Source organism: Lynx rufus, unplaced genomic scaffold, assembly GCF_022079265.1.
Source record: "Lynx rufus isolate CCGP_SWC_20201006 ecotype Redwood Valley unplaced genomic scaffold, mLynRuf1.p SCAF_2, whole genome shotgun sequence".
Lineage (NCBI taxonomy): Eukaryota > Metazoa > Chordata > Mammalia > Carnivora > Felidae > Lynx > Lynx rufus.
This window is the reverse complement of record NW_025814834.1, coordinates 119,421,009-119,445,352: the sequence shown is the minus strand read 5'-3', so window position 1 is coordinate 119,445,352 and position 24,344 is coordinate 119,421,009. Positions and strand designations below refer to the sequence as shown.

Genomic DNA, 24,344 nt, shown 5'->3' with positions numbered 1-24,344 from the left:
CACACACATACACACACACACGCAGAACAGAGGTGTTCAGGGCACTGGCCACGGAACCAACTTCTGTGCACCAAACTGAACTACTGTGGAATGGATGTCATGACTCACAGCACACATGGAGAATCCTAAACATGAGTTCAACCCTTTTGCATACATTTTGTTGATATACATTCAGTGGCTAAGTGAACACATGTTAAAAGGCATCATCCACATGGAGAGATTTGCGTCCTCAAGGACTCTTTCTCTTACTATCGTGACTTCATGTGAGGTTTTTTGATTGTTTTGCAGTTTTCCATTTGCTACAGCAGATCCTCAAAGAGGTAACACCAGAGAGACAGAAGTAGACACGTCTGTCACTCTGGTGTTTCCCAAAGGAGAGATCAGGGCAATACAGAGCACCTCAGGGAGTGACAATTCACCTACTTCAACTGACTGCCGGTTATCCAAATTGAGGGATCATTAAAGGAACTTATCCACATAATACATGAAGACACACGTCATGGCCAAAAAAGATATTCTGAGACTGGAGAATGGATGAGATAGGTAAATTTGGCGGTTTCTGTTTTTCCTGTGAAATGTAGAGTTGAACCACTGAAATAAAATCCCATGATTCTTCAGACTTACCTGGCGCATGTCAGGTCTTGGTCTTGTTCCTCCTCTTGATGGGTCTGATTTTCTGCAAATAAATACAGACGGGGCCAGTCACATTAAACAGATCCCTGCTTGCACATTAGTAACCCAGTGTTCGGTGCCACCCGGGGACTCAGCTATGCTCAATGAGAGCACAGGTTGAGTGAGAAGGATATTTCAGGGTGCCTCGGATAGTGTGACAACTGGCTTGATTTCCTGGCCTGAGCCATTGGGAGAAATTTGCTCTCTCCAAGAGATCATCATCACAATTTCCTCTGTTTTGAGTCTGTGCAAACACTTTCAGTTCTCTTTTTCACACAGATTCTGGGGACCTGGCCTCTCTACCTTCTAAAAGGATTACTACAGTTTTCATCCTTCTCTCGTGAGATACCTGGTTGGTGACGGCTTAGTGGAATTTATACACTGAGATGGAACAGAGAGCATGCAAGTACAAACCCTCAAATTAAAATGAGTCTTTGGAGCTACACAGAAACCTTGGCGCAATTCCTGTGATGAGGGAATGCCAACGCACAGCTCTACTCCTGGAAACACACAAACGAGCTAACAGTAGAGGCACCTAGTAGGGTGGGTTTTCACACGAGGCTTAGGAAGACAAGCCAAAGCAAAGAGATAGAGAATGAGGCTAAGAACAGGAAAGCCAAGGTTACATCTTTCACCCTGGACAAGGATTCCGACTGACTGTGGCAGGCATGGGTTCTTAAAGGACCTGGCTCAGAGATGAAATGTGGAGCATGAAAGGTGAGAAGAGGCATTGCATCCAAGGTCTGACAGACACCTTCTATGGTCGTGTTGCTGAGGCGAGTTGTATGTGTCATGCCGCCCTTGGGTCCAATGACCTGACAGTGAAGCCCAGGGGACATGGGCATGTCCTGGGAGTAGGAAGGGAGAAGAGTTCCCTGACCCACATGATGTCTGTGCTTGAAACTCCATCCATCCTGGAGCCTGGCTCAGATCAAGATGTGTGTACAGGGCCTGCACACAGGGATGAGCTCTCTCAGCACAGCACAGGTGTGGGGCACAAAGACCAGGAGATGTACGGGGCAGTCCAGCTGGAGCTTGATCACCCTGACAGCGGAGTACTCACTGGCCATTTCCAGAGCGTAAGAGACTTCCAGTTCCTCAGGGAAGAAGATGGCGGTGCTCCTGTAAGGCCAGTAGGAGTCAGACAGGTCAGGAAGAACCGAATATGTCCAGTAGCGTTCATCCAGAGAGTCCCATGTGATTTCCTCCTCCACCACCTCTAGCAGCTGTCTACTGAGCCTGAGGCAGGGGCAAAACTGAAGATTAACCAAAGAGGGATCTGAAATCCTACGTCCTGTCTGGCTTTGATGGAAGGCAAAAGGCATTTTCACAAAAGCAAAGAGAGTGCCTCATTAATGAGAGAAACAACTCTTCTTTTTGTGTGGGACGAGGTGTGTCTGTCACAGGGGCGGCAGACAGAAAGGACAGTAAGTGCTCTGTACACTGGCCACCTAGCAAGCTGATGAGGAAAGAGCCTGAATGAGCACCGTGCCATCCAGTCCTGACTCAAACACACAGAGTCACAGGACAGCAGTGGCTCCCTCCCTTCCGTTCAAATGCCCTTGAGTCCTGCATGGAGTGGCCCAGTGCGTGCAGCTTCGGGGGCGGGCTACTGTCTCAGAATTCTCATGCCATGAAGGCCTGTCTCTCTCAGTATCACGGCATGATGGCACATTTTAGTCTACGTACATTCTTGCTCTGAAATACATGCCCACATGCTAAATCGAACGGGGCAGAAAGTAGATTGCCTTTCTCTCGAATGCTGGGGAGAATGGTGAGTGCAGGAATCCCTGTGCCTTTAGCTCACCTGGGCCAGCTGACTGTGTGTTACTCAACTTGAGTCGTAATTAAGAAATGGGAGCGATACAAGTACCACAATGAAAACAGAAACCATTGTGAAAGCGGATAATTGGCCATTGACCGAATGGATAACATGGTTCTATCCAGCACTTTCTGCCTTTCCTTGGATCTGAGGTCTGCAGACGCCACCACTGATTTCCCAGCCCCCAAGTATTCAGAATTACCTGGGGGCATCTGACTCTCGCCCTTTCAGCCCCTCGTGACCCATTTGGTTGTCTGCAAATAAATGAAGAGAAAGTTCCATTAGGCAGATTCCCCTCCACAAATGCTCACTCCCATGTGCCGTGTAGCAGAAAACAGAAATAGAAGCACAGTCATAACAGGCAATTGTGAGAGAAATCATTCAGGAGGGATTCAGTAGCGCCCTGGAAAAAAATCACTGGGATTGTCTTCTTGAGCAAAGAAATGTCCCTGATATGACAGGCCATGATCACAGTGTCCTAAGACGGGTCGACACACACAGAAAATTTATCCTTTTTCCCAGAGATCTTGGGGAAGGACCTGGCTGCTTCCTAGAGCATTGCTGCAATATTCAGGCTTTTTCCATTTGAAACGCCGCAGGCCAATGGTTTTGAGCAATCAGCTGTTGAGATTAAACTGACGATTGGAATCTACACACCATCAAAGCAGAATAATCTTCAAAGCTACAAAGCACCAGGGGCCGTTCATGAGGTCGGGAAGTTCCAGGGCCCTGCCTTGCTGCAGAGAAACATACAACGTATGATAGACGTAGTCCTGTCCTGGTTCTCAGCTGACTTGAGACAAGAAGAAAAGGAAGAGACAGAACAGGCAGAGACAGTGAACCTGGATCGTGACATTTCCCATGATACAGAAAAGGCTTCCAACAGCCTTGGGTGGCCATAGATATTCAGAAACATGGTTCAAGGATGGAAATCAGAGCCTGGCAAGAGAGATAAGAGATTAATCCAAAATTTGGAGGTCGGATAGCGACCTCCTGTGCCTGGGGTAGAGAGGTATAGGAGTCTGGCAGGACCACCTTCAGAGCAGCGATGGGCGGCGGCTCAGACATAAAAGTGCCATGGCTTAGACATGAATCGAAGAAAGCTCACTGACTCATGGAATGTCTTATTTCAAACTCAATCCTAGAGCCTGGATAGAAACTGTCTGTGAGTACGTGGTCCACTTCTGCGGGTTAAATCTCTTAGTCTACACAGGGTGTGTGCAACAAAGATTATGGACCCTACCTGGGGAACCGGGTGGAGTTTCATCCCCTTTGGAATGGGAGCATTCACAGGCTACATTCAGAGCAGAGCCGAATTCCTGTTTATCCGATGGGAACGTGCCATCCCTGTAAGGCTGGTAGCAGTCACGCCCTTCTTGGCCAATGGAAGGAGTCAAAACACATTCATTCAGCGTGTCCTGGAGGACTTCCTTCTTTTCAGCTTCCGGAAGCTCCATGCTGTGCCAGGTGGGGCAAGAACGACAGAAGAGGAAACCAGGAGGATCAGACACCATGGCTTGCTACCTAGCTGGTGTTGATGGGAGGCAAGGGAGTGGTTGCAGAAAGGAAAGGGACCATAGCCTTGAGAGAGAAAAGGTTATCCTACAAGAGGCAGAGTGTGGCCAGGAAGGGCTGGGAGAGAAGCAACAACAGATAGATACTCAGTCCCCTGGCCACATAACGAGCAATGAGGAATGAGACTCGACCATCCCAGTATGGTACAGTCACGAGACGAAGGACAAATGGGAGTCCATGCCAGGGGCAACCGCCACGTGCCTGAGTCATGTTGAATTTAACATAGACTGAACAAGCGGTTACAGCTCTTGAGTCACTGTGCACTGCAGAAACTTGTGCCCTCCAGGCACTTTTCTATTCATAGTGTCACATGACACCCCAACTTTTTGGTTTTGGTTAGGTAATTCCGTGTTAATTTTGCCAGCTCTCTATCAGTTCCTTTGCTGGTTACCTTCCTACCAGGGACCTTTGAGAACTGTGTAGAGATGCGTCTCCTCCTGGTGTTCATTTACAGGAGAGAACGGGTACTTTGTGCGTACGGGGAATCCTAAGGCGGCTGAGTTCATCTGGGGCTCCCCCAGACAAGCAGCCCCGCGACAGCAGACAACCGAGGGAACAGGGCCATTTGCCGCTGAGGGAATTCAATCACTACCATCCGCAGCTCTGCTGATCCCTGCATCTGCCACCTGGACTCTGTGACCTCACCTACTGTTCTTTCTGAGTCCCTATCCTTTTTCACCCACACATTACCGGGTCCCCAGTATTCATTGTTACCTGGCGGTGAGGGATTCTTCTGCTTGTTCATGCTCCTCCTCCTCCTCCTCCTCCTCATCTTCTGCAAAGAAATTCAGAAATCTCCCGTGAGCGAGCTCCCACATCACCACTAGCGACATAATTATCTATGCATGACTAACTCTTGTTCTGAAGCTCCAGGGCACTGCCCTTGAGAACTGTTGCGGTATGGATTTCAGATCCAGCAGGGAGTGTCTCTGATTCGGAGGCTCACCATGACTGAGACTGGGCAAAAGTTTAAACTGTCTCTTGGCCAGATCCGTGGATGCCTGTCCAGTTTCGATCCGACTTCTGCGAACAGTGTCTTGCAGGTGCCACAGTCATGCCACCGGCGCAGGCCCTGTGTGCTCCCAGTGCTCACGTAGAGTCTCCTCCTTGCCCTGAGGACAGCACAATCACCCGGTCCCAAGTCCCTCCACGTGTGGACTCATGGGTTCCCAAGTGGACGTCAGTGTTACGGACGGGCCGTCTGTATGAAAAGTGTTTCAGTCTAAACGACGTTCCACCTCCAAGGCCTACTACATCCAATACCTCATTCAACTCCACACAGTCAGGGGCTTTATTTTTCCTGAAGTGCATTCGTGAATTTTCTGCATGTGATCACCACAGCTATGATAGGTTACTTGATAGACAGATGAGGAGACAGTTATGGAGAAAGCGAAGATCACTCTCTCACCCACAGTTCATAAAGACAGCTCCTGGGCGGGAGCCTGGAACTTCCCGCTTAGCTCAGGGCTCCCTACACTCGAACAAGCTGCCTCCTTCCTCGTCCTCCCTTCTGGGCTCTGACACTGGTGGAGGCTGCCTCCTGCCCTAAAGGCAGTTCCCTCGGGGAGGACACAGATGGGTGGAGCACCGTGACCTCCACCCTGTGCACTTCTCCTCTCCTTTCCCACCTGCTAGTCCGGGTCCTCTGGTGGCCCCATGTGTCACATGGAAACCAAGACAGCGGCTGCCAACAATGTGAGGGGAGGCGGGAGATGTCTGGGGAGCCCAGGACCTCGGAGCAGCTCAGTGCACTCAGGGCCTGTGGCCGCCTTACCGGGGCTGAGCTGGCGGGCAAGGCACTCTGCCAGCCTGTGTCTCTCGGCCACTTGCTCCTGGAAGCCCTGGCCTTGGGAACGCTCGGGGTCATGGTGGGTGAGGAGGTCCTTGAGGTGCTGATCGACTGGCTCAGAAACTTCTCTCCCTTCCCGTAACTTCTGCCACAACTGGGTCAGCTCTGCAGCCTGAGCTTTAATCAGGATATGATATTGCCTAAGGTGGGACATAGAGAAAATTTTAAAACACAGAGTTGAATAGATTCTCTAAGAGCTTTCACGGACGTTTCTGTGAGAATTTCCGCAAGGAGCCCTCAAGGCCACGTTCTGGCACGTGTGTGGGGCCCTGCCTGTGACACAGAAAGAAGAAGGTAAAACAAGGCTCCTCTGTGTCGGGGAGGCTCCTTGACCTCCTTTGCAGCTCCTTCTTCTGTAAACAAAGCCAGGTGTCTTCCTCAACACCCGTCAGAGAGATGTCCCTTCAGCCCCTCGCTGCGGCACGGCCATTTCCTGAGAACCTACACGGTGTGCATCATGCTGTGCATGGACCCAGCGCCAGCCACAGAAATGTGGACAGGACAGCTGGTGTGGACTACACAGGTCAGGAGAACGGCAGGGTCAAGAGGACAGCATTGTCTGAAGGAAAACACGACCGACAAGCTGTCATCCCTCAGGAGGTGACTGTGTTACAGGCAAATGAGGCGGTGATCTCACAACATTTTGAATGTGGCCAATGCCACAAATTGTTCACTTGAATTTGGTGACTTTCAGCTCAATAAATGATATTTATTTGCCACAGAGCGAATGATACATGGAAGCCAATGAAAATGAAACACGACAGTCCAAAACCTCTGGGATGCAGCAAAGGCGATCATAAGAGGGAAGCATATAGCAATCCAGGCCTTCGTAAAAGAGGAAGAAAAGTCTCAAATACACAACCTAACTTTACACCTAGAGGAGCTGGAAAAAGAACAGCAAATGAAGCCCAAAACCAGCAGAAGAAGGGAAATAATAAAGATGAGATCAGAAGTCAATGATATGGAAATAAAATAAAACGGAACACATCGATGAAACCGAGAGCTGCTTCTCTGAATGAATTAACATTATCGGTAAGTCCCTAGCTAGCTTTATCAAAAGAAAAAGGAAAGAGCCGAAACAAACTCAGGAGTGAAAGTGAAGCGACCACAACCAACACTGCAGAAATACACAGAAAAAGGAAGACATTACGATGAGCAATTATATGCCAACAAATGGGGCAATCTGGAAGAATAGGACAAATCCCTAGAAACATATAAACTCCCCAAACTGCAATAGGAAGAAATAGGAAATTTGAACAGATACATAACAAGTTGAGAAACTGAATCAGCAATAAAAAACTCCCAAAAAACAAGAGTCCAGGGCCAGATGGCTCCCCAGGGGAATTGCACCTGACATTAAAGAAGGGTCCGTACCTATTCTTCTGAAGCTGTTTGAAATAGAAATGGGGGGAAAATTTCCAAACTCATTCTACAAGGCCAGCATTAACTTGACCCCAAAACCATCCAAATCCCCACTAAAAAGGAGACTTGCAGACCAATCTCCCTGATGAACACGGATGCAAAAATTCTCCACAAGATACTAGCCACCCACACCCAACAATACATTAAAAGAATTATTCACGGGGTGCCTGGGTGGCTCAGTCGGTTGAGCGTCCGACTTCGGCTCAGGTCATGATCTCAAGGTTCGTGAGTTTGGGCCCCCATCGGGCTCTGTGCAGACAGTCCAGAGCCTGAAGCCTGCTTTGGATTCTGGGTCTCCCTCTCTCTCTGCCCTACCCCCACCTGCGCTCTGTCTCTCTCTGCCTCTCAAAAATAAAGAGAAAATTAAAAAAAAAAAAACAAAAACAAAGAATTATTCACCACAATCAGGGGGGGATTTATTCCTGGACTGCAAGGTTGTGTTAATATCTGCGCATCAACCAACCTGATACATCACATGAATAAAAGAATGGATAAGATCCACATGATCCTCTCAATCGATGCAGAAAAAGTTTTTGACAAAATCCAGCATCCTTTCTTGAGAAAACCCTCAAGAAAGTAGGGATAGAAGGAACATACCTCAAGATCATATATACTGATTACAAAAGACCCACAGCTAATATCACCTCAGTGGGGAAAACCTGAGGTCCCTAAGGTCAGGAACACGACAGAAGGTCCACTCTCACCACTGTTGTTGAACATAGTGTTGGAAGTCCTAGCCTCAGCAACCAGACAGCAAAAGAAAGAAAAGGCATCCAAATCAGCAAGGAAAAAGTCAAACTTTCACTCTTTGTAGACAACATGATACTCCACATGGAAAACCGGAAAGACTCCCCAAAACACTGCTAGAACTGATGGATGGATTCAGCAAATTCGCTGGAATATGATCAACGTACAGAAATTGCTTGCATTTCTGTATACCGATAATGAAGCAGCAGAAAGAGAAATCAAGGAACTGATCCCATTTCCTAGGGTCCTGAAAACCACAAAATACATGGGAATGAACCTACCAAAGAGGTAAAAGATTTGCTGTAACTATAAAAAGCTGTAAACTGTAGAAAACTTATGAAAGAAATTGAAGACACACACACAAAATGGAAAAACAATCCATGCTCCTGGATCTGAGGAACAAATATTGTTAAAATGTCATCACTGGGCGCCTGGGAGGCTCAGTCGGTTAAGCATCTGACCTCAGCCCAGGTCATGGTCCCGCGCTTCGTGCGTTCGAGCCCCACGTCGGGCTCTGTGCTGACCGCTCGGAGCCTGGAGCCTCCTTCAAATTCTGGATCTCTCTCTCTCTCTCTCTGTCCCTCCCCTGTTTACACTCTGTCTCTCTGTCTCCCAAGATAAAAGAAATACTAAAAAAAAAAATGTTTTTAATTTCAATACTACCCAAAGCAATCTACAGAGTCAATGCAATCCCTATTAAAAGAACACAAGCATTCTTCACAGACCTAGAACAAGTAATCCTAACATTTCTGGACTTCAAGCCACATTATAAAGCTGTAATCATCAAGACAGTATGGTATCAGCACAAATACAGACACATAGAACAAGGGGACAGAAGAGAGAACTCAGAAATGGATCCACAAATGTATGGCCAAATAAGCTTCGACAACACATGAAAGATTATCCAATGGAAAAAAGACGGTCTCTTCGGCAAATGGGGTTGGCAAAACTGGACAGAGACGTGTGGAAGAATGAACCTGGAGAACGTTCTTACACCGTACACAAAAATAAACTCAAAATGGATGAAAGACTTAACTGTAGGACAGGAAACCATCAAAATCCTGGAAGAGAAGACAGGTGGCAACCTCTTTGACCTTGGCCGCAGCAACTTCTTCCTACACGTCTCCTGAGGCAATGGAAAGAAAAGCAAACATGACCCACTGGGATCTCCTCAAGATAAAAAGCTTCAACAAACAACAAGCTCAAAGGCAATCGAAGCAATGGGAGAATATATTTACAAACAACATATCGGATAAAGAGTTAGTATTCAAAATCTATGAAACAACCTTGATCAAACTCAAAACTCAACACCCAAAAAGCAAATGATCCCGTAAAGAAATGGGCAGGGGCGCCTGGGTGGCGCAGTCGGTTAAGCGTCCGACTTCAGCCAGGTCACGATCTCGCGGTCCGTGAGTTCGAGCCCCGCGTCAGGCTCTGGGCTGATGGCTCAGAGCCTGGAGCCTGTTTCCGATTCTGTGTCTCCCTCTCTCTCTGCCCCTCCCCCGTTCATGCTCTCTGTCCCAAAAATAAATAAAAAACCTTGAAAAAAAAAATTAAAAAAAAAAAAAAAAAAAAGAAATGGGCAAAAGACAGAAACAGACACTTCTCCAAAGAAGACATCCAAGGTGGTAACAGACACATGAAAACTTGCTCAACATCATTCATCATCAGGGAAAAGGAAAGTAAAACCACAATGAGATACCACTCCTATCTGTCAGAATGGCTAAAATGAATAACAGATGGTGAGGATGTGGAGAAAGGGGACCACTTTGGCACTTTTGCTGGTAGAAATGCAAACTGGTGCAGCCACTCTGGAAGACAGTGCGGAGGTTCCTCAAAAAATTAAGAGAAGAGCTACCCTACAACCCGGCAATGGCACTACTAGGTAGTTATCCAAAGGATTCAAAAATGCTGATTCGAAGGGGCACCTGCACCCCAATGTTATAGTACTGTTATCAACAATAGCCAAAGGATGGAAAGAGCCCAGATGTCCATCGACGGATGAATGGATTGAGAAGACATGGTACATAAACTGATACAAGGGAACATTCCTTGGTGATGAAAAAGAATGGATCTACCCTTTGCAACACTGTGGATAGAACTAGAGTGTATTATGCTAAGCCGAATAAGTCAATCAGAGAAAGATAAAGATCACATGATTTCACTCATATGTGGAATTTAAGACACAAACCAGATGCACGAGGGGAAAGGAAGGAAAATTAAGATAAAAACAGAGACAGAAGCGACACATTTAAATGCAAAGAATAACCTGAGACTTGCTGGAGGGGTTTTGGGTGGGAGATGGGCTAAATGGGAGATGGGCATTAGGGGGGCAGTTTTCGGGATGAGCACCGGGTGTCACTTGTAAGAGATGATACCCTAAAATCTCCTCCGGAAACCATTTATACACTGTATGTGAACTCATTTGGATTTAAATAAATTAAAAAAAAAATACAAACATTGAGCGAGGCCCCGAATAATTGGAGTCCGCAATACACCAGATACTGCTATCTTCACTGTTTGACAGATGTGTGTGTGCACCTGTGTGCCAGGCAAGTTTCTGCCCTTCTCCTGGCCCAGACCTGTCGCTGACAGGAGTCAGAGATGCCTACGGCCTCCCACCAGCCACGGAGCCCTCCTTACCTGAGCTTCTCGGTCAAGGTCTCTGCCAACTTCCCCTGCTTACACTGCAGCGTCTCCCCCAGCACGGATTCGATGATGTCTTTCAACTCTTCACACTCTGAGAACACAGACACCGGCCTCAGTGGACAAGCTACACGGGCCGCTGTGCTCGCTGCCTCCAGGGAGGGGGCGGGGTGTACCCCAGGACAATGTAAGCCCAGCATCGGGCTCGGAGCATCTCATTCCTCAGCCCCCCAGCTACACAGTATTTGATACCTCCCTGTTTTAGAGCTGAGGGAAGAGCAGCTCCAAGGCGTGGACAGGAACTAGACAAGGTGAATGACTGGTATTTGGCAGAATCAGAATCCATACCCCCTGACACTCACCCTGATCATGGCCACTCACCCGAGCTTGCAGCCTCTCAAGTAGGACACTAAGCAGGGACATGAACTGAGGCCCTTAGGACCACAGGACTGACTCATGGTTCCCTTGAGTTGGATAATGAGCACATATCTCAAAGGCAAAAAGTTCACCCGCATACTCTTGTGTGCACTATGGTGCGTAAAACCAGAAGGACCTGAAAGCGATACGGCCAAACACTAACAAAGCTTGTGGTGTCAGAAGCAGCAGACGGGGTGGGGCGCCTGAGTGGCTCAGTCAGGCGAGCTTCGACTTGGGCTCGGGTCATGACCTCGTGGTTTCTGAGTGCAAGCCCCTGCAGCAGGCTCACTGCTCTCAGCGCAGAGCCCACTTCTCGGATCCTGTGTCCCTCTCTCACTGCCCGTCCCCTCCACTCAAAGCAGCAGGGACTATGACAGCAGCAGGATCACAGAGGAGGAATGTGAGGCACAGAAATCGGGACAGGGCAGCATGGGGGGGAGCACAGGAAGACTGGCCCAGAGCCATACTGTGTTCCCTCCACCCCAAGCTCCTGGGTGATGTCTTCCTTCTTCGTCTTCACAAGTGGTTTCCCGCACTTGTGTCATGGTTATCAGGAAAGATGCAAAGAAAACTTTGCTTGTCCTTTCCCCAAAGCTCATCATCTCTTCACCTTGCTAAAGAGCCGCTTCCAACATTACTTTTCTCCCCATCAGTCATTTGTAATCCCACCTCCCCTCGTTTCATGGAAAACTCTTGGTAAGGAAACGGCAACAGTTCGGGCTCAGAGTCGTCAGGATTCCTTCCCGTTGCCCCGCTGCACACATGCCCCTAACTCAGGATTCCTCCCGCCGTGGCAGCCCCCTCTGAATGAACAGGCAGCTGGCCTCCCCATTCCAGGCTGACTGTGGGGGAGGGCCAGCTCCACACACCGGCTTGGGCGGTCACCGGGGCGGTGGTCTCCCCCGCTCACCCTCATTCTCACCGGGCCACTTGACTCCTGGCCCAGGCCTGGCCCTGCTGGCTATCCTGCATCCTTGAAGGTTCCCCAGCTCAGGGAGACACACAGGAGGGAGCACAGATTGTCTGATGGGCCTTGAAATGCCCTCTACCTCGCCACAGGGTGTCAATGGCTACCGAGGACTCAGGAAGCAGAGCCTGTGCCCCACGAAGCACGGCTTCCCTCTCATCAGGGGAGTCACTGTCTGGACGGCATCGCTCGTGGATACCGCAGTTTCAGGGAAAGCAGACCCATCTTCCAGCTCCTTGCAAGCTGGCCGTGTCCCCTGGTCCCCACCCGCGCCCCGTGTGCACCATCAGCAAGTTTCCCCAGTGAGCCAGCTCGCTGCTTTGCCAATGGAACCTCAGAGAAGTGTGACGTGATGGAGTTCATTAGTCCGAGACACGAAGGCCAACGGTGATGCAGGATGTGACACACACACACACAGAGGATCCTGAGAGGACCAGGCATTTCCGGGTCTGCGTCAGGAATCAATCACTAGAAAGTTAACTCGAACCCCGCCCTATACAGCACTGCAAACCAACCTGGAGAAACTGCTAGTCTCGCTTTCCCCATTCTTCCCATCCTTAGCAAAATGAGGGTAAGACACCCACTTCTACTGGGTCGCCCGGGAGCTTTAGTCTGTTAAGCGCCCAACTCTTGATTTTGGCTCAGATCATGATCTCACATTCCTGAGATCGAGCCCCACGTCAGCCTCTGTGCTGACAGCACCGAGCCTGCTTGGGATCCTCTATCTCCCACTCTCTCTGCTCCACCCCGACTAACACTGTCTCTCTCAAAACCAACAAACATACATTAAGAAAAATACCCACTGCTACTTTTCCTGGATTGTGGTCACAATGGAATTTATCGTGACGATGGAAATAGAGAAGCCAAAGTCCGCAGAGGGCTTTCGTTTTCTCTCCACACAAAGCCAATTCCTGTCTCCAGGAATACGGACAGTCATCATTTTGGTGACCCTGACCTTGTAGGACTTACTATATTTCTGCAGCTGGTTGGCCAGGGAGTAGGCAGTAGCTTCGGATACAAGGAATTTCTCTCTGAGGTCTCGGATGTCCTGCTGGCTTGCTTCCAGCTTGGATTGAAGCTCCTGGTTGAGTTCCAAGAGGCTCATTTCTGTCCCTGGGTCAGACACCGGGTCAAGAGGTGCTGCCATGGTGACATGTGGCAGAAGAGGTAGAGCTGGGGACTGGGGAGAAGAAACCAAACACATGACGGGTTAAAAACAAGTGAAATCAAGTAGGTTCAATCAGGACTGAGGGGCGAGGATACCTTTACTTACTATTGGGAACAACTTGAACAACACCCCACAGCACTGGAGAGTCAGCAGCTACAAAAAGAAGGTTCGAGATGCCAGAGTCGAGAGCCCAAGGCACTGCCTGTAGCTCAGACTCCAACCGGAATGACAGACCGAGCACCCGGCACACCACGTGACGGTCTGCAGTTGCAATAACAGAATTGGAACGCGGGGGGTGTCATGGAACCTTGGGACCCACTGCCTACCAGGTGCCAAGGCTACGCGGATACCCAAGGCTGCCTAGTCTCCCCTGAAGGTCACCACTGATGGGGACCACCCCTCAGCGGCCACTCTCAGTAGTTGTCTACCCTTGTGCTCATACCACAGATCCCATATCTCTCTCTGTCTGTCTCTGTTTTAAGTTTATTTACTTATTTTGAGAGAAAGCACGAGCACGTGAGCGGGACGGGGTGGAGGGAGAGGGAGAGAGAGAGAATCCCAAGCAGACTCTGTACTATCTGCACAGTACCGTACAGGAGGCTTGATCTCATGAACCGTGAGATCATGACCTGAGCCAAAATCAAGAATCAGACACTCAACCCAATGAGCCACCCAGGTGCCACAGACCCCATCTCTTTCCAAACACATCTCAGCATCGTTCTCACTGTTCATTCTTGTGTGTGCATAAAAACATCAAGGCAGAAATAGTTTCCCAGGTTTTACTAAAGGGCTGTCATGAAGCCACCCCACTTCTCTTTAAGGTCAAACAGACCTTCAGGCTTTTCCAGTGAGTGAAAGATTCCAAAGTCTTAGACTGTCATGATGTTCTTCTCTGGGTCTCTCTAGTTTGTCCTCTATCCATTAAAAAGTGTAAGACACGAGGCAGAGTATAATACTAAGTGAATAAATATTTACCTGAGAAAAATGTTTTGTCCCAACTCTCACTGTTCTTCTGGCTGTTTTCCTGTGTTATGAGGCTTCCTTATCCCCTCTTGGGGCACCATGTTGGCCTTCCATTAAACTGATGTTGGATATCCCTATATCCTCGACTCCTTCTCTACGTGTGAGTTGCTTTTTTTGTTGTTTTTATAATGTCACTAAACAACCATATTTCATGCTTGTCACTTACGGATTTCATGTGTCTCTCACAAGATCTCTTTCGAACTGTGAAAATGTTAAGTTATACGTATGTCCTTGAATACACGTAGTGACCACCTACTTTGGAAACATCTATAAACTTGAGGCTATTTGATTACGTTCATTTGGCCTACCCTCATATTTAAGAGAACGGAGGTTAACAAACCCTCAGTTTGCTCTCTATACTTAAGAGTCTGTTTCATGGTTTGCCTCTCTCTTTACCAACCCCCCATTGTTCATCTATTGAGTTTCTTAAATTCCACAGATGAGTGACATCATATGATATGTGTCCTTCTCTGGCTGACTGACTTCACTTAGCATAACACACTCTCGCTCCATCCACGTCACTGCTAGAACTGATACACGAATTCAGTAAAGTCCCAGGACACAAAATCAACATACAGAAATCTCTTGCGTTCCCACACGTCGATAATGAAGCAGCAGAAAGAGAAATCGAGGAGCTGAAACCATGTACAATTGCACCTAAAACCGTAAGATACTTAGGAATGAACCCAACCAAAGACGTAAAAGGTCTGCACTCTGAAAACTAGAGAACCCTTACGAAAGACACTGAAGAGGGCAGAAAGAAATGGAAAAACTTCCCATGCTCATGGATTAGAAGAACAGATATCGTTAAAATGTTGATGCTAACCAAAGCAATCCACACACTGACTGCAATCCCTATCAAAATACCACCAACCTTTTCCACAGAGCTACAACAAGCAATCTTCAACTTTGTATGGAACCAGAAAAGACCCCAAAGAGCCAAAGGAATCTTGGATGACCTCGAAAGCCAACCTTGTACCCCATATCAAAGCGACTGACAGTACTTTTGCTGGAATACGTCTCAGTGTGTATTGCTCTAGAGTGACTTTCCTAAGGCAGCAACATGCCATTCTAATCTTATTTGAACTTGTCATTCTCACTATCCTTTTTTTTCATGAAATTATACTTTTTAGTGTTTGTTCTGTTGAATCGCTTTGGGTTTCTCCTCAAGACATTCTTATTGTGATGTGCATGTTCCATATTTGTTACCGATTTCCTGTCATTTGTCATTCTCTTTTCGGCTCGGTCATCTCTCTCTTTTTCAATTCTAACAGTTCTTTATTGGGGTCGAATTGACCTAGAGCAAAATGCACAAACCGCAAGCACACAGCTCAATGAATTTAACGTACGTATGCATCCTGTCACCACCCAGATCGAGATATAGAACACTTTCCTCCGAGGCGCAAAGTTCTCTTCTGCTCCTTGCCGGTCAATACCCATTTCCAAACACAAACACATTCTGAATTCTCACCCTAGACGACTTTTGCTTGTTCTTACACTTCATATAACTGCAATGATGTCGTATGTTCTCCTATGTTCTGTGTTCTCTCACTTGGTGTCTGGTTTTGAGATTTCGTCCTGATTAGCTGTGTGTCAGCCATTGGTTCTGATGCTGCCGAGAAATACTCTGCTTGGGGATTATAGCACAATTTGACTATCTGTGTTCCTGTTGGACAGATCTAGTTTTGGTTATCACTCATAGAGTAAGGACGAATAATCATGTACAAATTGTGTTTTGTGGAGACACCCACTGGTTCCTCCCAGGTATACATCCTAGGAATAAAATGCTCGGGGAAAGCAGAGAAACTGACACACACTTTCGCAAAGGCTTTGTCTCCTTTTAGATTTCCGCCCAAAGGTAGGCAGTCCCAGTTTCTCTACATTCCCACATACCTGGTGTTCTCGGTCCTTTTGATTTTAGCCATTCTGCTAGCTGTTAGTGCTCGGTTTAGTTTTCGAATGCTCTTGGTCATTTGGATATCTTCTTTTATGAAGCGCCTTTTGAGATCTTTTCCTCATCAATAAGCTCGGTTCTCTGTAATTTTCTTTGTGATGTGTGTAAGTTCTTTCTGTATTTTGGATAAGGTCGTTGCCATATATGAGGTATTGCAAGGAATTATTCCTGGACTGTGGATTGTGTTTTCACTGTGTATTTTATGATTACTTTTTAAATTTTACGTATTTTGAGAGGGAGAGGGGCAGAGAGAGGGAGAGGGTGTGTAGTGATTTATGATCAACGAAGGATTTAATACTTTATGAAATCCAGGTTTTTATACTTTTTTTCTAAGTTCTTTATGTTGATAGAGAGAGTGAGTAGGGGAGGGGCAGAGAGAGAGGGGGAGGGAGAGAGATTCCCAGGCAGGCTCCACACTGTCAGTATGGAGCCCAATGCCCCCGGGGCTCAAACCTGTGAAGTGTGAGATCATGACCTGAGCCAGAATCCAGTGCCGACGCGGACCTGACCAAGCCATCCAGGCACCCTTCCACATACATTTTAGAATTCGTTGGTAACTTCCCCCCAAAATGCCTACTCCAATAGGAATCAGGGTAATACTGATTTGGTATTCCAACAATATTGAATCTTCTCATCTATGAAGGTGCTGTATACACTTTTATATGTATCTAGATCTCCTTTAATTTCCCTCAGCAATAGTTGTCTGGAGTCTTCCTTATATGTGTTCTTATGCATTTAATGATTGTGTGGATGTGCATCTCTATTGTGTTTATTGAGTTTAATTTTACTTTGTTTTTAAATTTCATTTTCTAAATGCTCACGGTTGGTATGGAGAAATACACTAGATTATCACACGAATGCTACCGAGGGATACTTTGGGTACGTTAGACGGCATTTTTAAAGTGTACCATGTGGGATATGGGTGGCCCAGTTAGTTAGGCATCTGACTCTCTGGACTTTGGCTCAGGCCATGATCTCACGGCTAGTGATTCAAGCCCACACATCGGGTGCTGTGCTGACAGTGTGGAACCTGCTAGGGATTGTCTTGCTCTCCCTCTCTCTATACCCCTTCCCTGCTCAATCTCAGAATAAATAAATAAACATTAAAAAAGTAAATAAGGCGTACAATTCAATGCACAGCAAAATCAAACTCCAGCTACCATCAAGACACGGCATTTCTTCCAGCTCACAACTTCCCTTGCGGCCCTTTGCAGTCCATCACTGTCTCCGCCTCAGCCCCAGGCAACCACTGACCCTACAGGTGGGTTTGCATTTTTTAACAACTCTAGGTAGGTGGAACGCTTTGGTGCCTACATTCCTTGGTGCAGCATAAGGATTCTGAAATCCATCCATATTACCGCGCGTATCGCCAGTTCGTGCTTTTTTATCGCTAAGTAGTATTCCTCCGAATGGCTACATCCTGTCGATTTATACAGTCACCTACTAGTGACCTCTGTGTGGTCTCCAGGGTTTAGCCACTGTGAAGAAAGCGATGGGGACTCTTCACGTACAGATCGGTGTGTGGACATATTGTGTAAATACTTAGAAGTGAAATGGCTGTTCATGTGAGTGGTCAATGTTTAACTATGGTTCAGCCTCTCTACAGGACTGGACCAGTTTTCATTCCCACAAGTGTTGGAAACTTCTAGTGACTTCACATCCTCACCACATACATTTCCGGTCTTCTTCATTTTAGCCCATGGCGATGGACGTGTAATGCTAACTCACGGCAGCATTAACTTGTGTTCCTCCTGATGACCGAGTGTGTTCTGGAAAACTGACCTCCGTGCTTTGGAGCCAAAATATACCACAAAGACAGAGTCTGAGATAAGGAGGAACACTAACAGCTTTCTTGCTTTCCCAGGCAAAGAGGACGACAGCAGCCTAAGGCCTTCAAAAACTGCCAGCTCCTGCCCCCTGCCCCCTGCCCCCTGGAGGAAGGGGTTGGGGGTCTTATCGGGAAAATCAAGGTGTGGCCAGTGGTGACGGCAACTGTGCACATGCTGCTACCCTCCTTCCTCATGTCCTGGGGTGTACCTGCTTCCTGATACACAAGGCTAAGAAGGGAGGAGGGGAGCTTTGCAGAAGACAAGAAAAGGTTAGTTTAAAATCGAACCCTGCGAAAACATCAGTGAAGCCATTTTGGTTTTTCTTCAACTTTATGCCTTTAAGTGGTTTCAAGCGGAGCATCTTTTCAAGTGCTTTGTGGCCATTTGTATATCGTGTTTTGTGAGGTATTTCTTCTTCGAGACTTTTGACCAGGAGCGCCTGGGTGGCTCAGCTGGTTAAGTGTCCGACTGGTGATTTTGGTTCTGGTCCTGCTCCCACAGTTCCTCTGAGATCGAGCCCCACTTCAGGGTTTGTGCTCACTGTGTGGAGCCTGCTTGGGATTCTGTCTCCCTCTCTCTCTGACCCTTGCCTGCTTGCTCTCTATAGCCCTCTCAGAATACATAAAAATAAAAGAGTCTTGACCAAATCTCTTCTTGCACTGTCTTATCACACAAAATATGTGTCAGAACAGTACACTGAACACTACACAGCATTACCTTGAGAAATTAATGAACTAAACACATGGAGAGGTAAAATTTGCTGTGGATTGGAAGACCTCAATATGGTTTACATGTCAATTCTTCCCAAATTGATCTACAGATCTGATACAAGGCCAATCAAAATTCCAGCAGACATGCTAGGAAACATTTCTAAGCTGATCCAACACTTCATATGGAAATGGAAAGGATCTTGAATTATCACAGTGATTTTAAAAAGAAGAAGAATGGTGGATGACTCAAGTGCCTGTTCCAGAATGGCCATACACATCTTTTACGCAATTTCGGAGTGATGTATCCTATTATTATTCAGTTGTAAGAGCTTCTGTACGTTCTCACTGAAGCTTGGAAGTTGCTCTACTCCCTTTGTACGTGAATTCCTTGTTCTGAAATTTGGCCAATATTTATATTAGTTTTTATGTGGCGAGAGAATATGGAAGACCAGAAAGCATTTAACTTACCAGAGAGGAAGACAGATCATCACTGGTCATTATGGAGAGGATGACCCTGTGAGATTTAGTGAAGTTGCCTCTGTTTCTCCAGCTGGCCAAGACATAGTGGGTAGTAGCTACAGATGCCAGCCGTTTCCTCTGGACACCTTGGCAGTGTTGACTGGTTGGAGCCACCATGCACCCCGGGTGTCAGTTGTGTCCTAAAAGGCTGAAATCTGGCTGAGGCTCCAGGGATGTTGGGCCAAGGCAGGTCACCCAGCTGTTGGAAAACACACAGGCAGACCAGGACAATCACCGAGGTCATCGCCAGGCAGCTTTGGCCATTTCCTCCAAGGAACCCACCACCACTACACTTCTCATGACTTCCTGTTTACCAGACTGAGATCCCCAGGACCGTTGGGAGAATGTGTTATTCACCACTGTATTCGGGGTTCCTAGCACCGAGCCAAGCACTGAGGAGGCCCTCAGGGACTTCCTTTCACTGATCAAATACAAGTTGCTGCCAATCTCTGACCATCTCAACTCCATTCCAGTCACAAATGTCCACTCAGGGGTCCCCTGCTTTCTCCCAAGAGGTAGCGAATCCCCTCCCTCAGAGAGGAACCTGCCCTACCCTCTCCATGTCCCAGGACACTGCCCTGTGGTGAGCTCTGATGAAGACGGGGTTCTCCTCGGGGATTCCTCTCGATGGCTCACTCTGTCATTGGGAAGAGATGTCCTGGGCCTGGCCCCCCACTCCAATCCTCTGCTCTGTCACAACACAACACCCCAGTGTAGGAGAGCTACCACATTGTATTTGCATCGTTCTCCCACTGCTTTGTCCTCCTCGGGAAATCGTACTGATTTCCAAGTTCTGAACACAGCCTCAGGAAAATGAAGCACTCAACCAATAGTCAAGAAAATCACTGGTCAACAGATATTATGTGTAAAGCCTTCCACACTCCTGACCAGAAATTCAGAAGAATATTATTACCATTACGACTTCAGATCCAAGGGTCCGCTTCCCTGGCCCCTCCTGGCCTTAGGGCAAAACGATTTGTGGTAGGAATGGACATCTCCAAATCTGATCCAAACGCCATTGATCCCTCCAAACCCACACTTCCTTAGAGGCCATCCACTGTCAGGGCAGCTCCAACGTCGAAGCTCGGGGACTGGGGCAGAGCCTCATGGTCACACCATCCTACCCTTAGCAACGGTGCTTCCCGGCAGTGCAAACCAACCCCCGTCCGTCCTGTGGGGCTCCCTGGCAGGTGCACCGTTCACTGTGGAGTACGTTACACCCCCAGTCCTCACTGCTCGCCTCAGGCTGCTCCTTGCAGAGTTGGATGCTACTGTATGCATTCCCCAGTTTCTCCAGATTGTTCTGAGCTCAACTTGCCCGTATCCTCAGGTCCTTGGGCAACCACTGTTCCACCATTACCTTTGTCCTTCTCCAGGTTATTCTCATGCTCCACACCTGCTGATTTTCTGTCTTCCATCGGCTCCCTCGGTCCTCTGTTTCCAGTGTGGGCTCAGCCGGGCTCCTGTAGGAGACACACAGACAAGGGACCAAGTCAGGTCTCAGCCGCAGTCCCTAGGACACGTTTAACAGGCACCTCAGTCCCTCGTGCTCTCAGAGAGACTGAGCGGCAAGGGACTTTGGAGAAGTTGAATAACAACCTTATGTTACAGATGAGGAAACTGAGGCCCAGAGCGATGAGGAGATTTTCCCAAACTCCCTCATCGCTTGATGGCAGCAGACACACCAACAGGTGTCTTGGCCGCAAGCTTCCCTTGGACTCTCCTATCACACCCTCCAGGAACCCACATCTGAATTTCAGAGGACACTGATCAAACATCAGTACCCCCCCCCCCATTAAAACAAAAATGTCGCAAGGAACTTTCCTGGGACAGTTCCTTGTCACACTTCTACAGTCCTGTAGTTTATACTCAGTTGATTTTCAAGCCTGCCTGACACAATGGGCCCAAGGAACTCAACAATTAAATAAAATTCATCACAGCAGAAATTAAAATGTATTGATGTGGTTATGTATAAGACACCGATCTCCTGGGCTGGAAAATCATCTTCCTGACAGCAGGCGCTCTGCCTGCCCTGTTCATCCCATCTCTGCAGCGCCTCCATTAAGAGCCTGCCAGGGAAAACGTTCAGTAAATTCTTGTCAAGCAGATAAATAACAGTTAGCGGGAACAACTGCCTTTTACTGATCTCTAGTCCCAAACACAGTTCCAAACAAACCCTATCCAGGGTCTGTGCTGAGGCGACAAAAGCACAGCCTTAAGAAAAGCAGGCCCAGATTCCAAAACCACCTTGACCACATGTCACATATGCTTCAGTGGATGATTTCAGTATCTCTTGGAGCATGTTTATCGCATGTATAATAAGAGAAGAATGTATACTGTAAGGTAGAGAAATCAGCGTGAACCACGAGAGTATTGGATCAGAAAATGTGAGATCATGCAGCACACAGGGGTAGCCAACCTGCAAGGAGAATGAGAGAGCAGGCATCTGAGAAATTCATCTGACAGAAGTCCTCTAGCAGCAGGAGGGCGAGGACTATCTTACCTTAAGCAATCTGAATCACGGCACCAGAAGATGTTACCAGTGGGAGATTCTGCATTGTGTGAATGGAGAGCTCTGTGCTTAGATTCCCCGTGAACGACTGACGTGAGGATCCGTGCCCGAATGAAGACAGTGACCGGGTACCTGGCTGGCTCAGTCGGTAAACCATGCGACTCTTGATCTCGGGGTCGGAAGCTCAAGCCCCACGTTGGCGGTGCGCCTACTTAAAATATAAAATGAAAATAAAAGCAAATGTATGCTACCAGCCTGTGGAAGGACAGTAGGGCAGTAGATGAAGGACAGCACATTCTCAAGATGGGAATGCAGGCAGGCCCAGAGGGGCAACAGCACCAGGGTTAGAGGTGTCTTTTCTTCTTCTGTTTGCAGAGGTTATGGGGTCATAGCTGGTGTGGTCTCCAACTGAAGTTGTTTCCAATCATCTAAGGAACTTGTCCTATCGGTCAGGAGGGGCAGTTTTTGGCTCTACAAGGTTGTTGCTGGAACTGTCATGGTCATCTTCCCCTCCCAGGGGATCAAAACCACAGGGTCAATATTTTATGATGAAGCCATCGGGCATTGTAGGACACAAGCTAGAAAGTAGAGCACGTGCCGTGTCCCTGCTCTTCTAGTCCCAGGAGGCGGGAAACCACAAAACCACTCTCTACCACCACCCTTGCCTCCAGCTCCTGTCTAGCTGCCTACTCTATCAATGTAACACCTGGGATAACCCATGTAGGAACAATTCCTTTTGACCCATTTGGAAATGAGAAATGGAGCCACGGAACGATTCAAGAGACTTCGTCAATGTCACACTTTTGCCACCAGGTTTGCACCTACAGCTTGTGAGGCCAGAGTGCTCTCTTTTCTTGTTCTCTATGTTAGGGATGTCCAGGGAGAAAGAACAAGGCCAGCCCCCAATGCCTTGAACTCTGCACTCCCGGCTTGACTGTGTTGTTCTCATGCTGGAAAGCGAGGATCTGAGATACAGAATACCAACCTGAGATAAGACTTCTTTGAGACCTTGATAAAACGAGACAAAACAAGGCTACCTCACAATATTGTTCAGGCCAGACAATAGCAAGGTCACAGTGAAATTTACAATGTCCCCAACATCTTCTTTTCATAAGGAAATGCTATAAGCATAGAATGTCCAGTGCTAATAGGCTTCAATATAGAACAGACCCTGCTTACTTCCATCAGCCCCCACCCACATCAACCAACCAAAGCCCAAATCCTATAATAGATCCTCTCATTGAGACCTTGGGGTGTGTTCTTTCTGGCGGCAAGCAATAAAAATCCCAACCTCTTTAGTGAGAGGTGTCTTCCTGGCAATTTGGCTTAAAGGAATTAACACCGGCCTTCCAGGAATGAGCAGCTGTAAACACCCAGCCTCAGGAAGAAAGGTTACATTGTCTGGGAGATGCCTAGGCTCTGGGGATCCAGACCTGATTTTTATCTTAAAAACTAAAAGAAAATAAAAGACTCTCTCTACCAAACCCCCTTGGTAACTAACATGAAACTTAGGCGCTCAGGCAGGATGTTTTTCTCCACATCTGATTTAAGATAGAGATTAAGGCTAAGGTTAAGAAAGAAGCTAGTTAAGAGAGAATGTGTAGCACACGTGTAGCTTCCCAGGGCCTGGGATCACTTAAAACTTAGTATTCCTAGCTGGACTTGAAGCTCCAAGCCTTCAGTTGCAGATGAAGGAGCTCGGTCTTGACCCAACCAAAGGCAGGCGCTGATCCTCTCCCTGGCCTCTCTAGCCCCAAGTTGCCACTCTGGGCTCTTCTGCCTTGTCTAACTCCATCAGCTCAGAAGATATTGAGCCCATGAGGCTCCTGGCTGGCTCCGTTGGTAAGCCCATGACTCTTGATCTCAGGGTTGTAAATTCGAGCCCGGATTGGGTGTAGAGATTACTAAAAATGAAATTCAAAACAAACAAACAAAAAGAAGACATCGAGCCCAAAAACCGTGTTGCCGTATCTACAGCTATGTGACATCAGAGCATCACAAAATCTTCTGTTGTCTACGTCGCAGGACTCTCCCATGCCACGTTCAGGAGATGCTACATTTCTTTCAGTAATTAGTCAATATCAAGACGTCCTCACCCCATCCAACTGAAACGTATGCTGTTCGGAATGCATTTGTCCGTGTTGTGTAGCAAAAGCCGAACTCGGTTAGGCGCCTGGCGGTCTCGGTAAAGCACAAGGAGGACTTGGTGGGTTCCTTCCATCTGGTCTCCTTCACATGGGTGCCTGGCCCTTCCCTTCCTTTCTCCTCCCACGACACTGTGGGGTGCTGGTCTCCACTCCTACCCGCCCCCCCCCCCCCCGCCGGCGAGTGAGAGACTCACATGACATCTCTTTTTCCCCCAGAAATCCCGCTCCTTGTATCTGTGCTTACCAGACACACCTTCTGGGTCTTTCTTCATTTTGTTCCCTTAAAGTTTTGGCTGACTTCTAGAATATATCCGTGGCATACATTTGGCGAATCTTTTTGTTGTTGTTCTTATTCCTACTATTGA

General features: G+C 47.7%; 1 protein-coding gene across 1 annotated transcript in view; it reads right to left on the bottom strand.

Annotated features, from left to right (window-relative positions):
• The window catches only part of LOC124516101 (neuroblastoma breakpoint family member 6-like), a 29,637-nt gene extending 10,073 nt beyond the window's left edge, over positions 1 to 19,564 (bottom strand). The window contains 11 exon segments of the mRNA XM_047085256.1: positions 625 to 676; positions 1,736 to 1,794; positions 2,697 to 2,748; positions 3,738 to 3,952; positions 4,784 to 4,844; positions 5,844 to 6,058; positions 10,731 to 10,827; positions 13,087 to 13,297; positions 13,391 to 13,438; positions 19,270 to 19,431; positions 19,433 to 19,564. Coding sequence (XP_046941212.1) covers positions 625 to 676; positions 1,736 to 1,794; positions 2,697 to 2,748; positions 3,738 to 3,952; positions 4,784 to 4,844; positions 5,844 to 6,058; positions 10,731 to 10,827; positions 13,087 to 13,297; positions 13,391 to 13,438; positions 19,270 to 19,431; positions 19,433 to 19,564 — 1,304 coding nt within the window.
• Between the last annotated feature and the right edge of the window lie 4,780 nt (positions 19,565 to 24,344).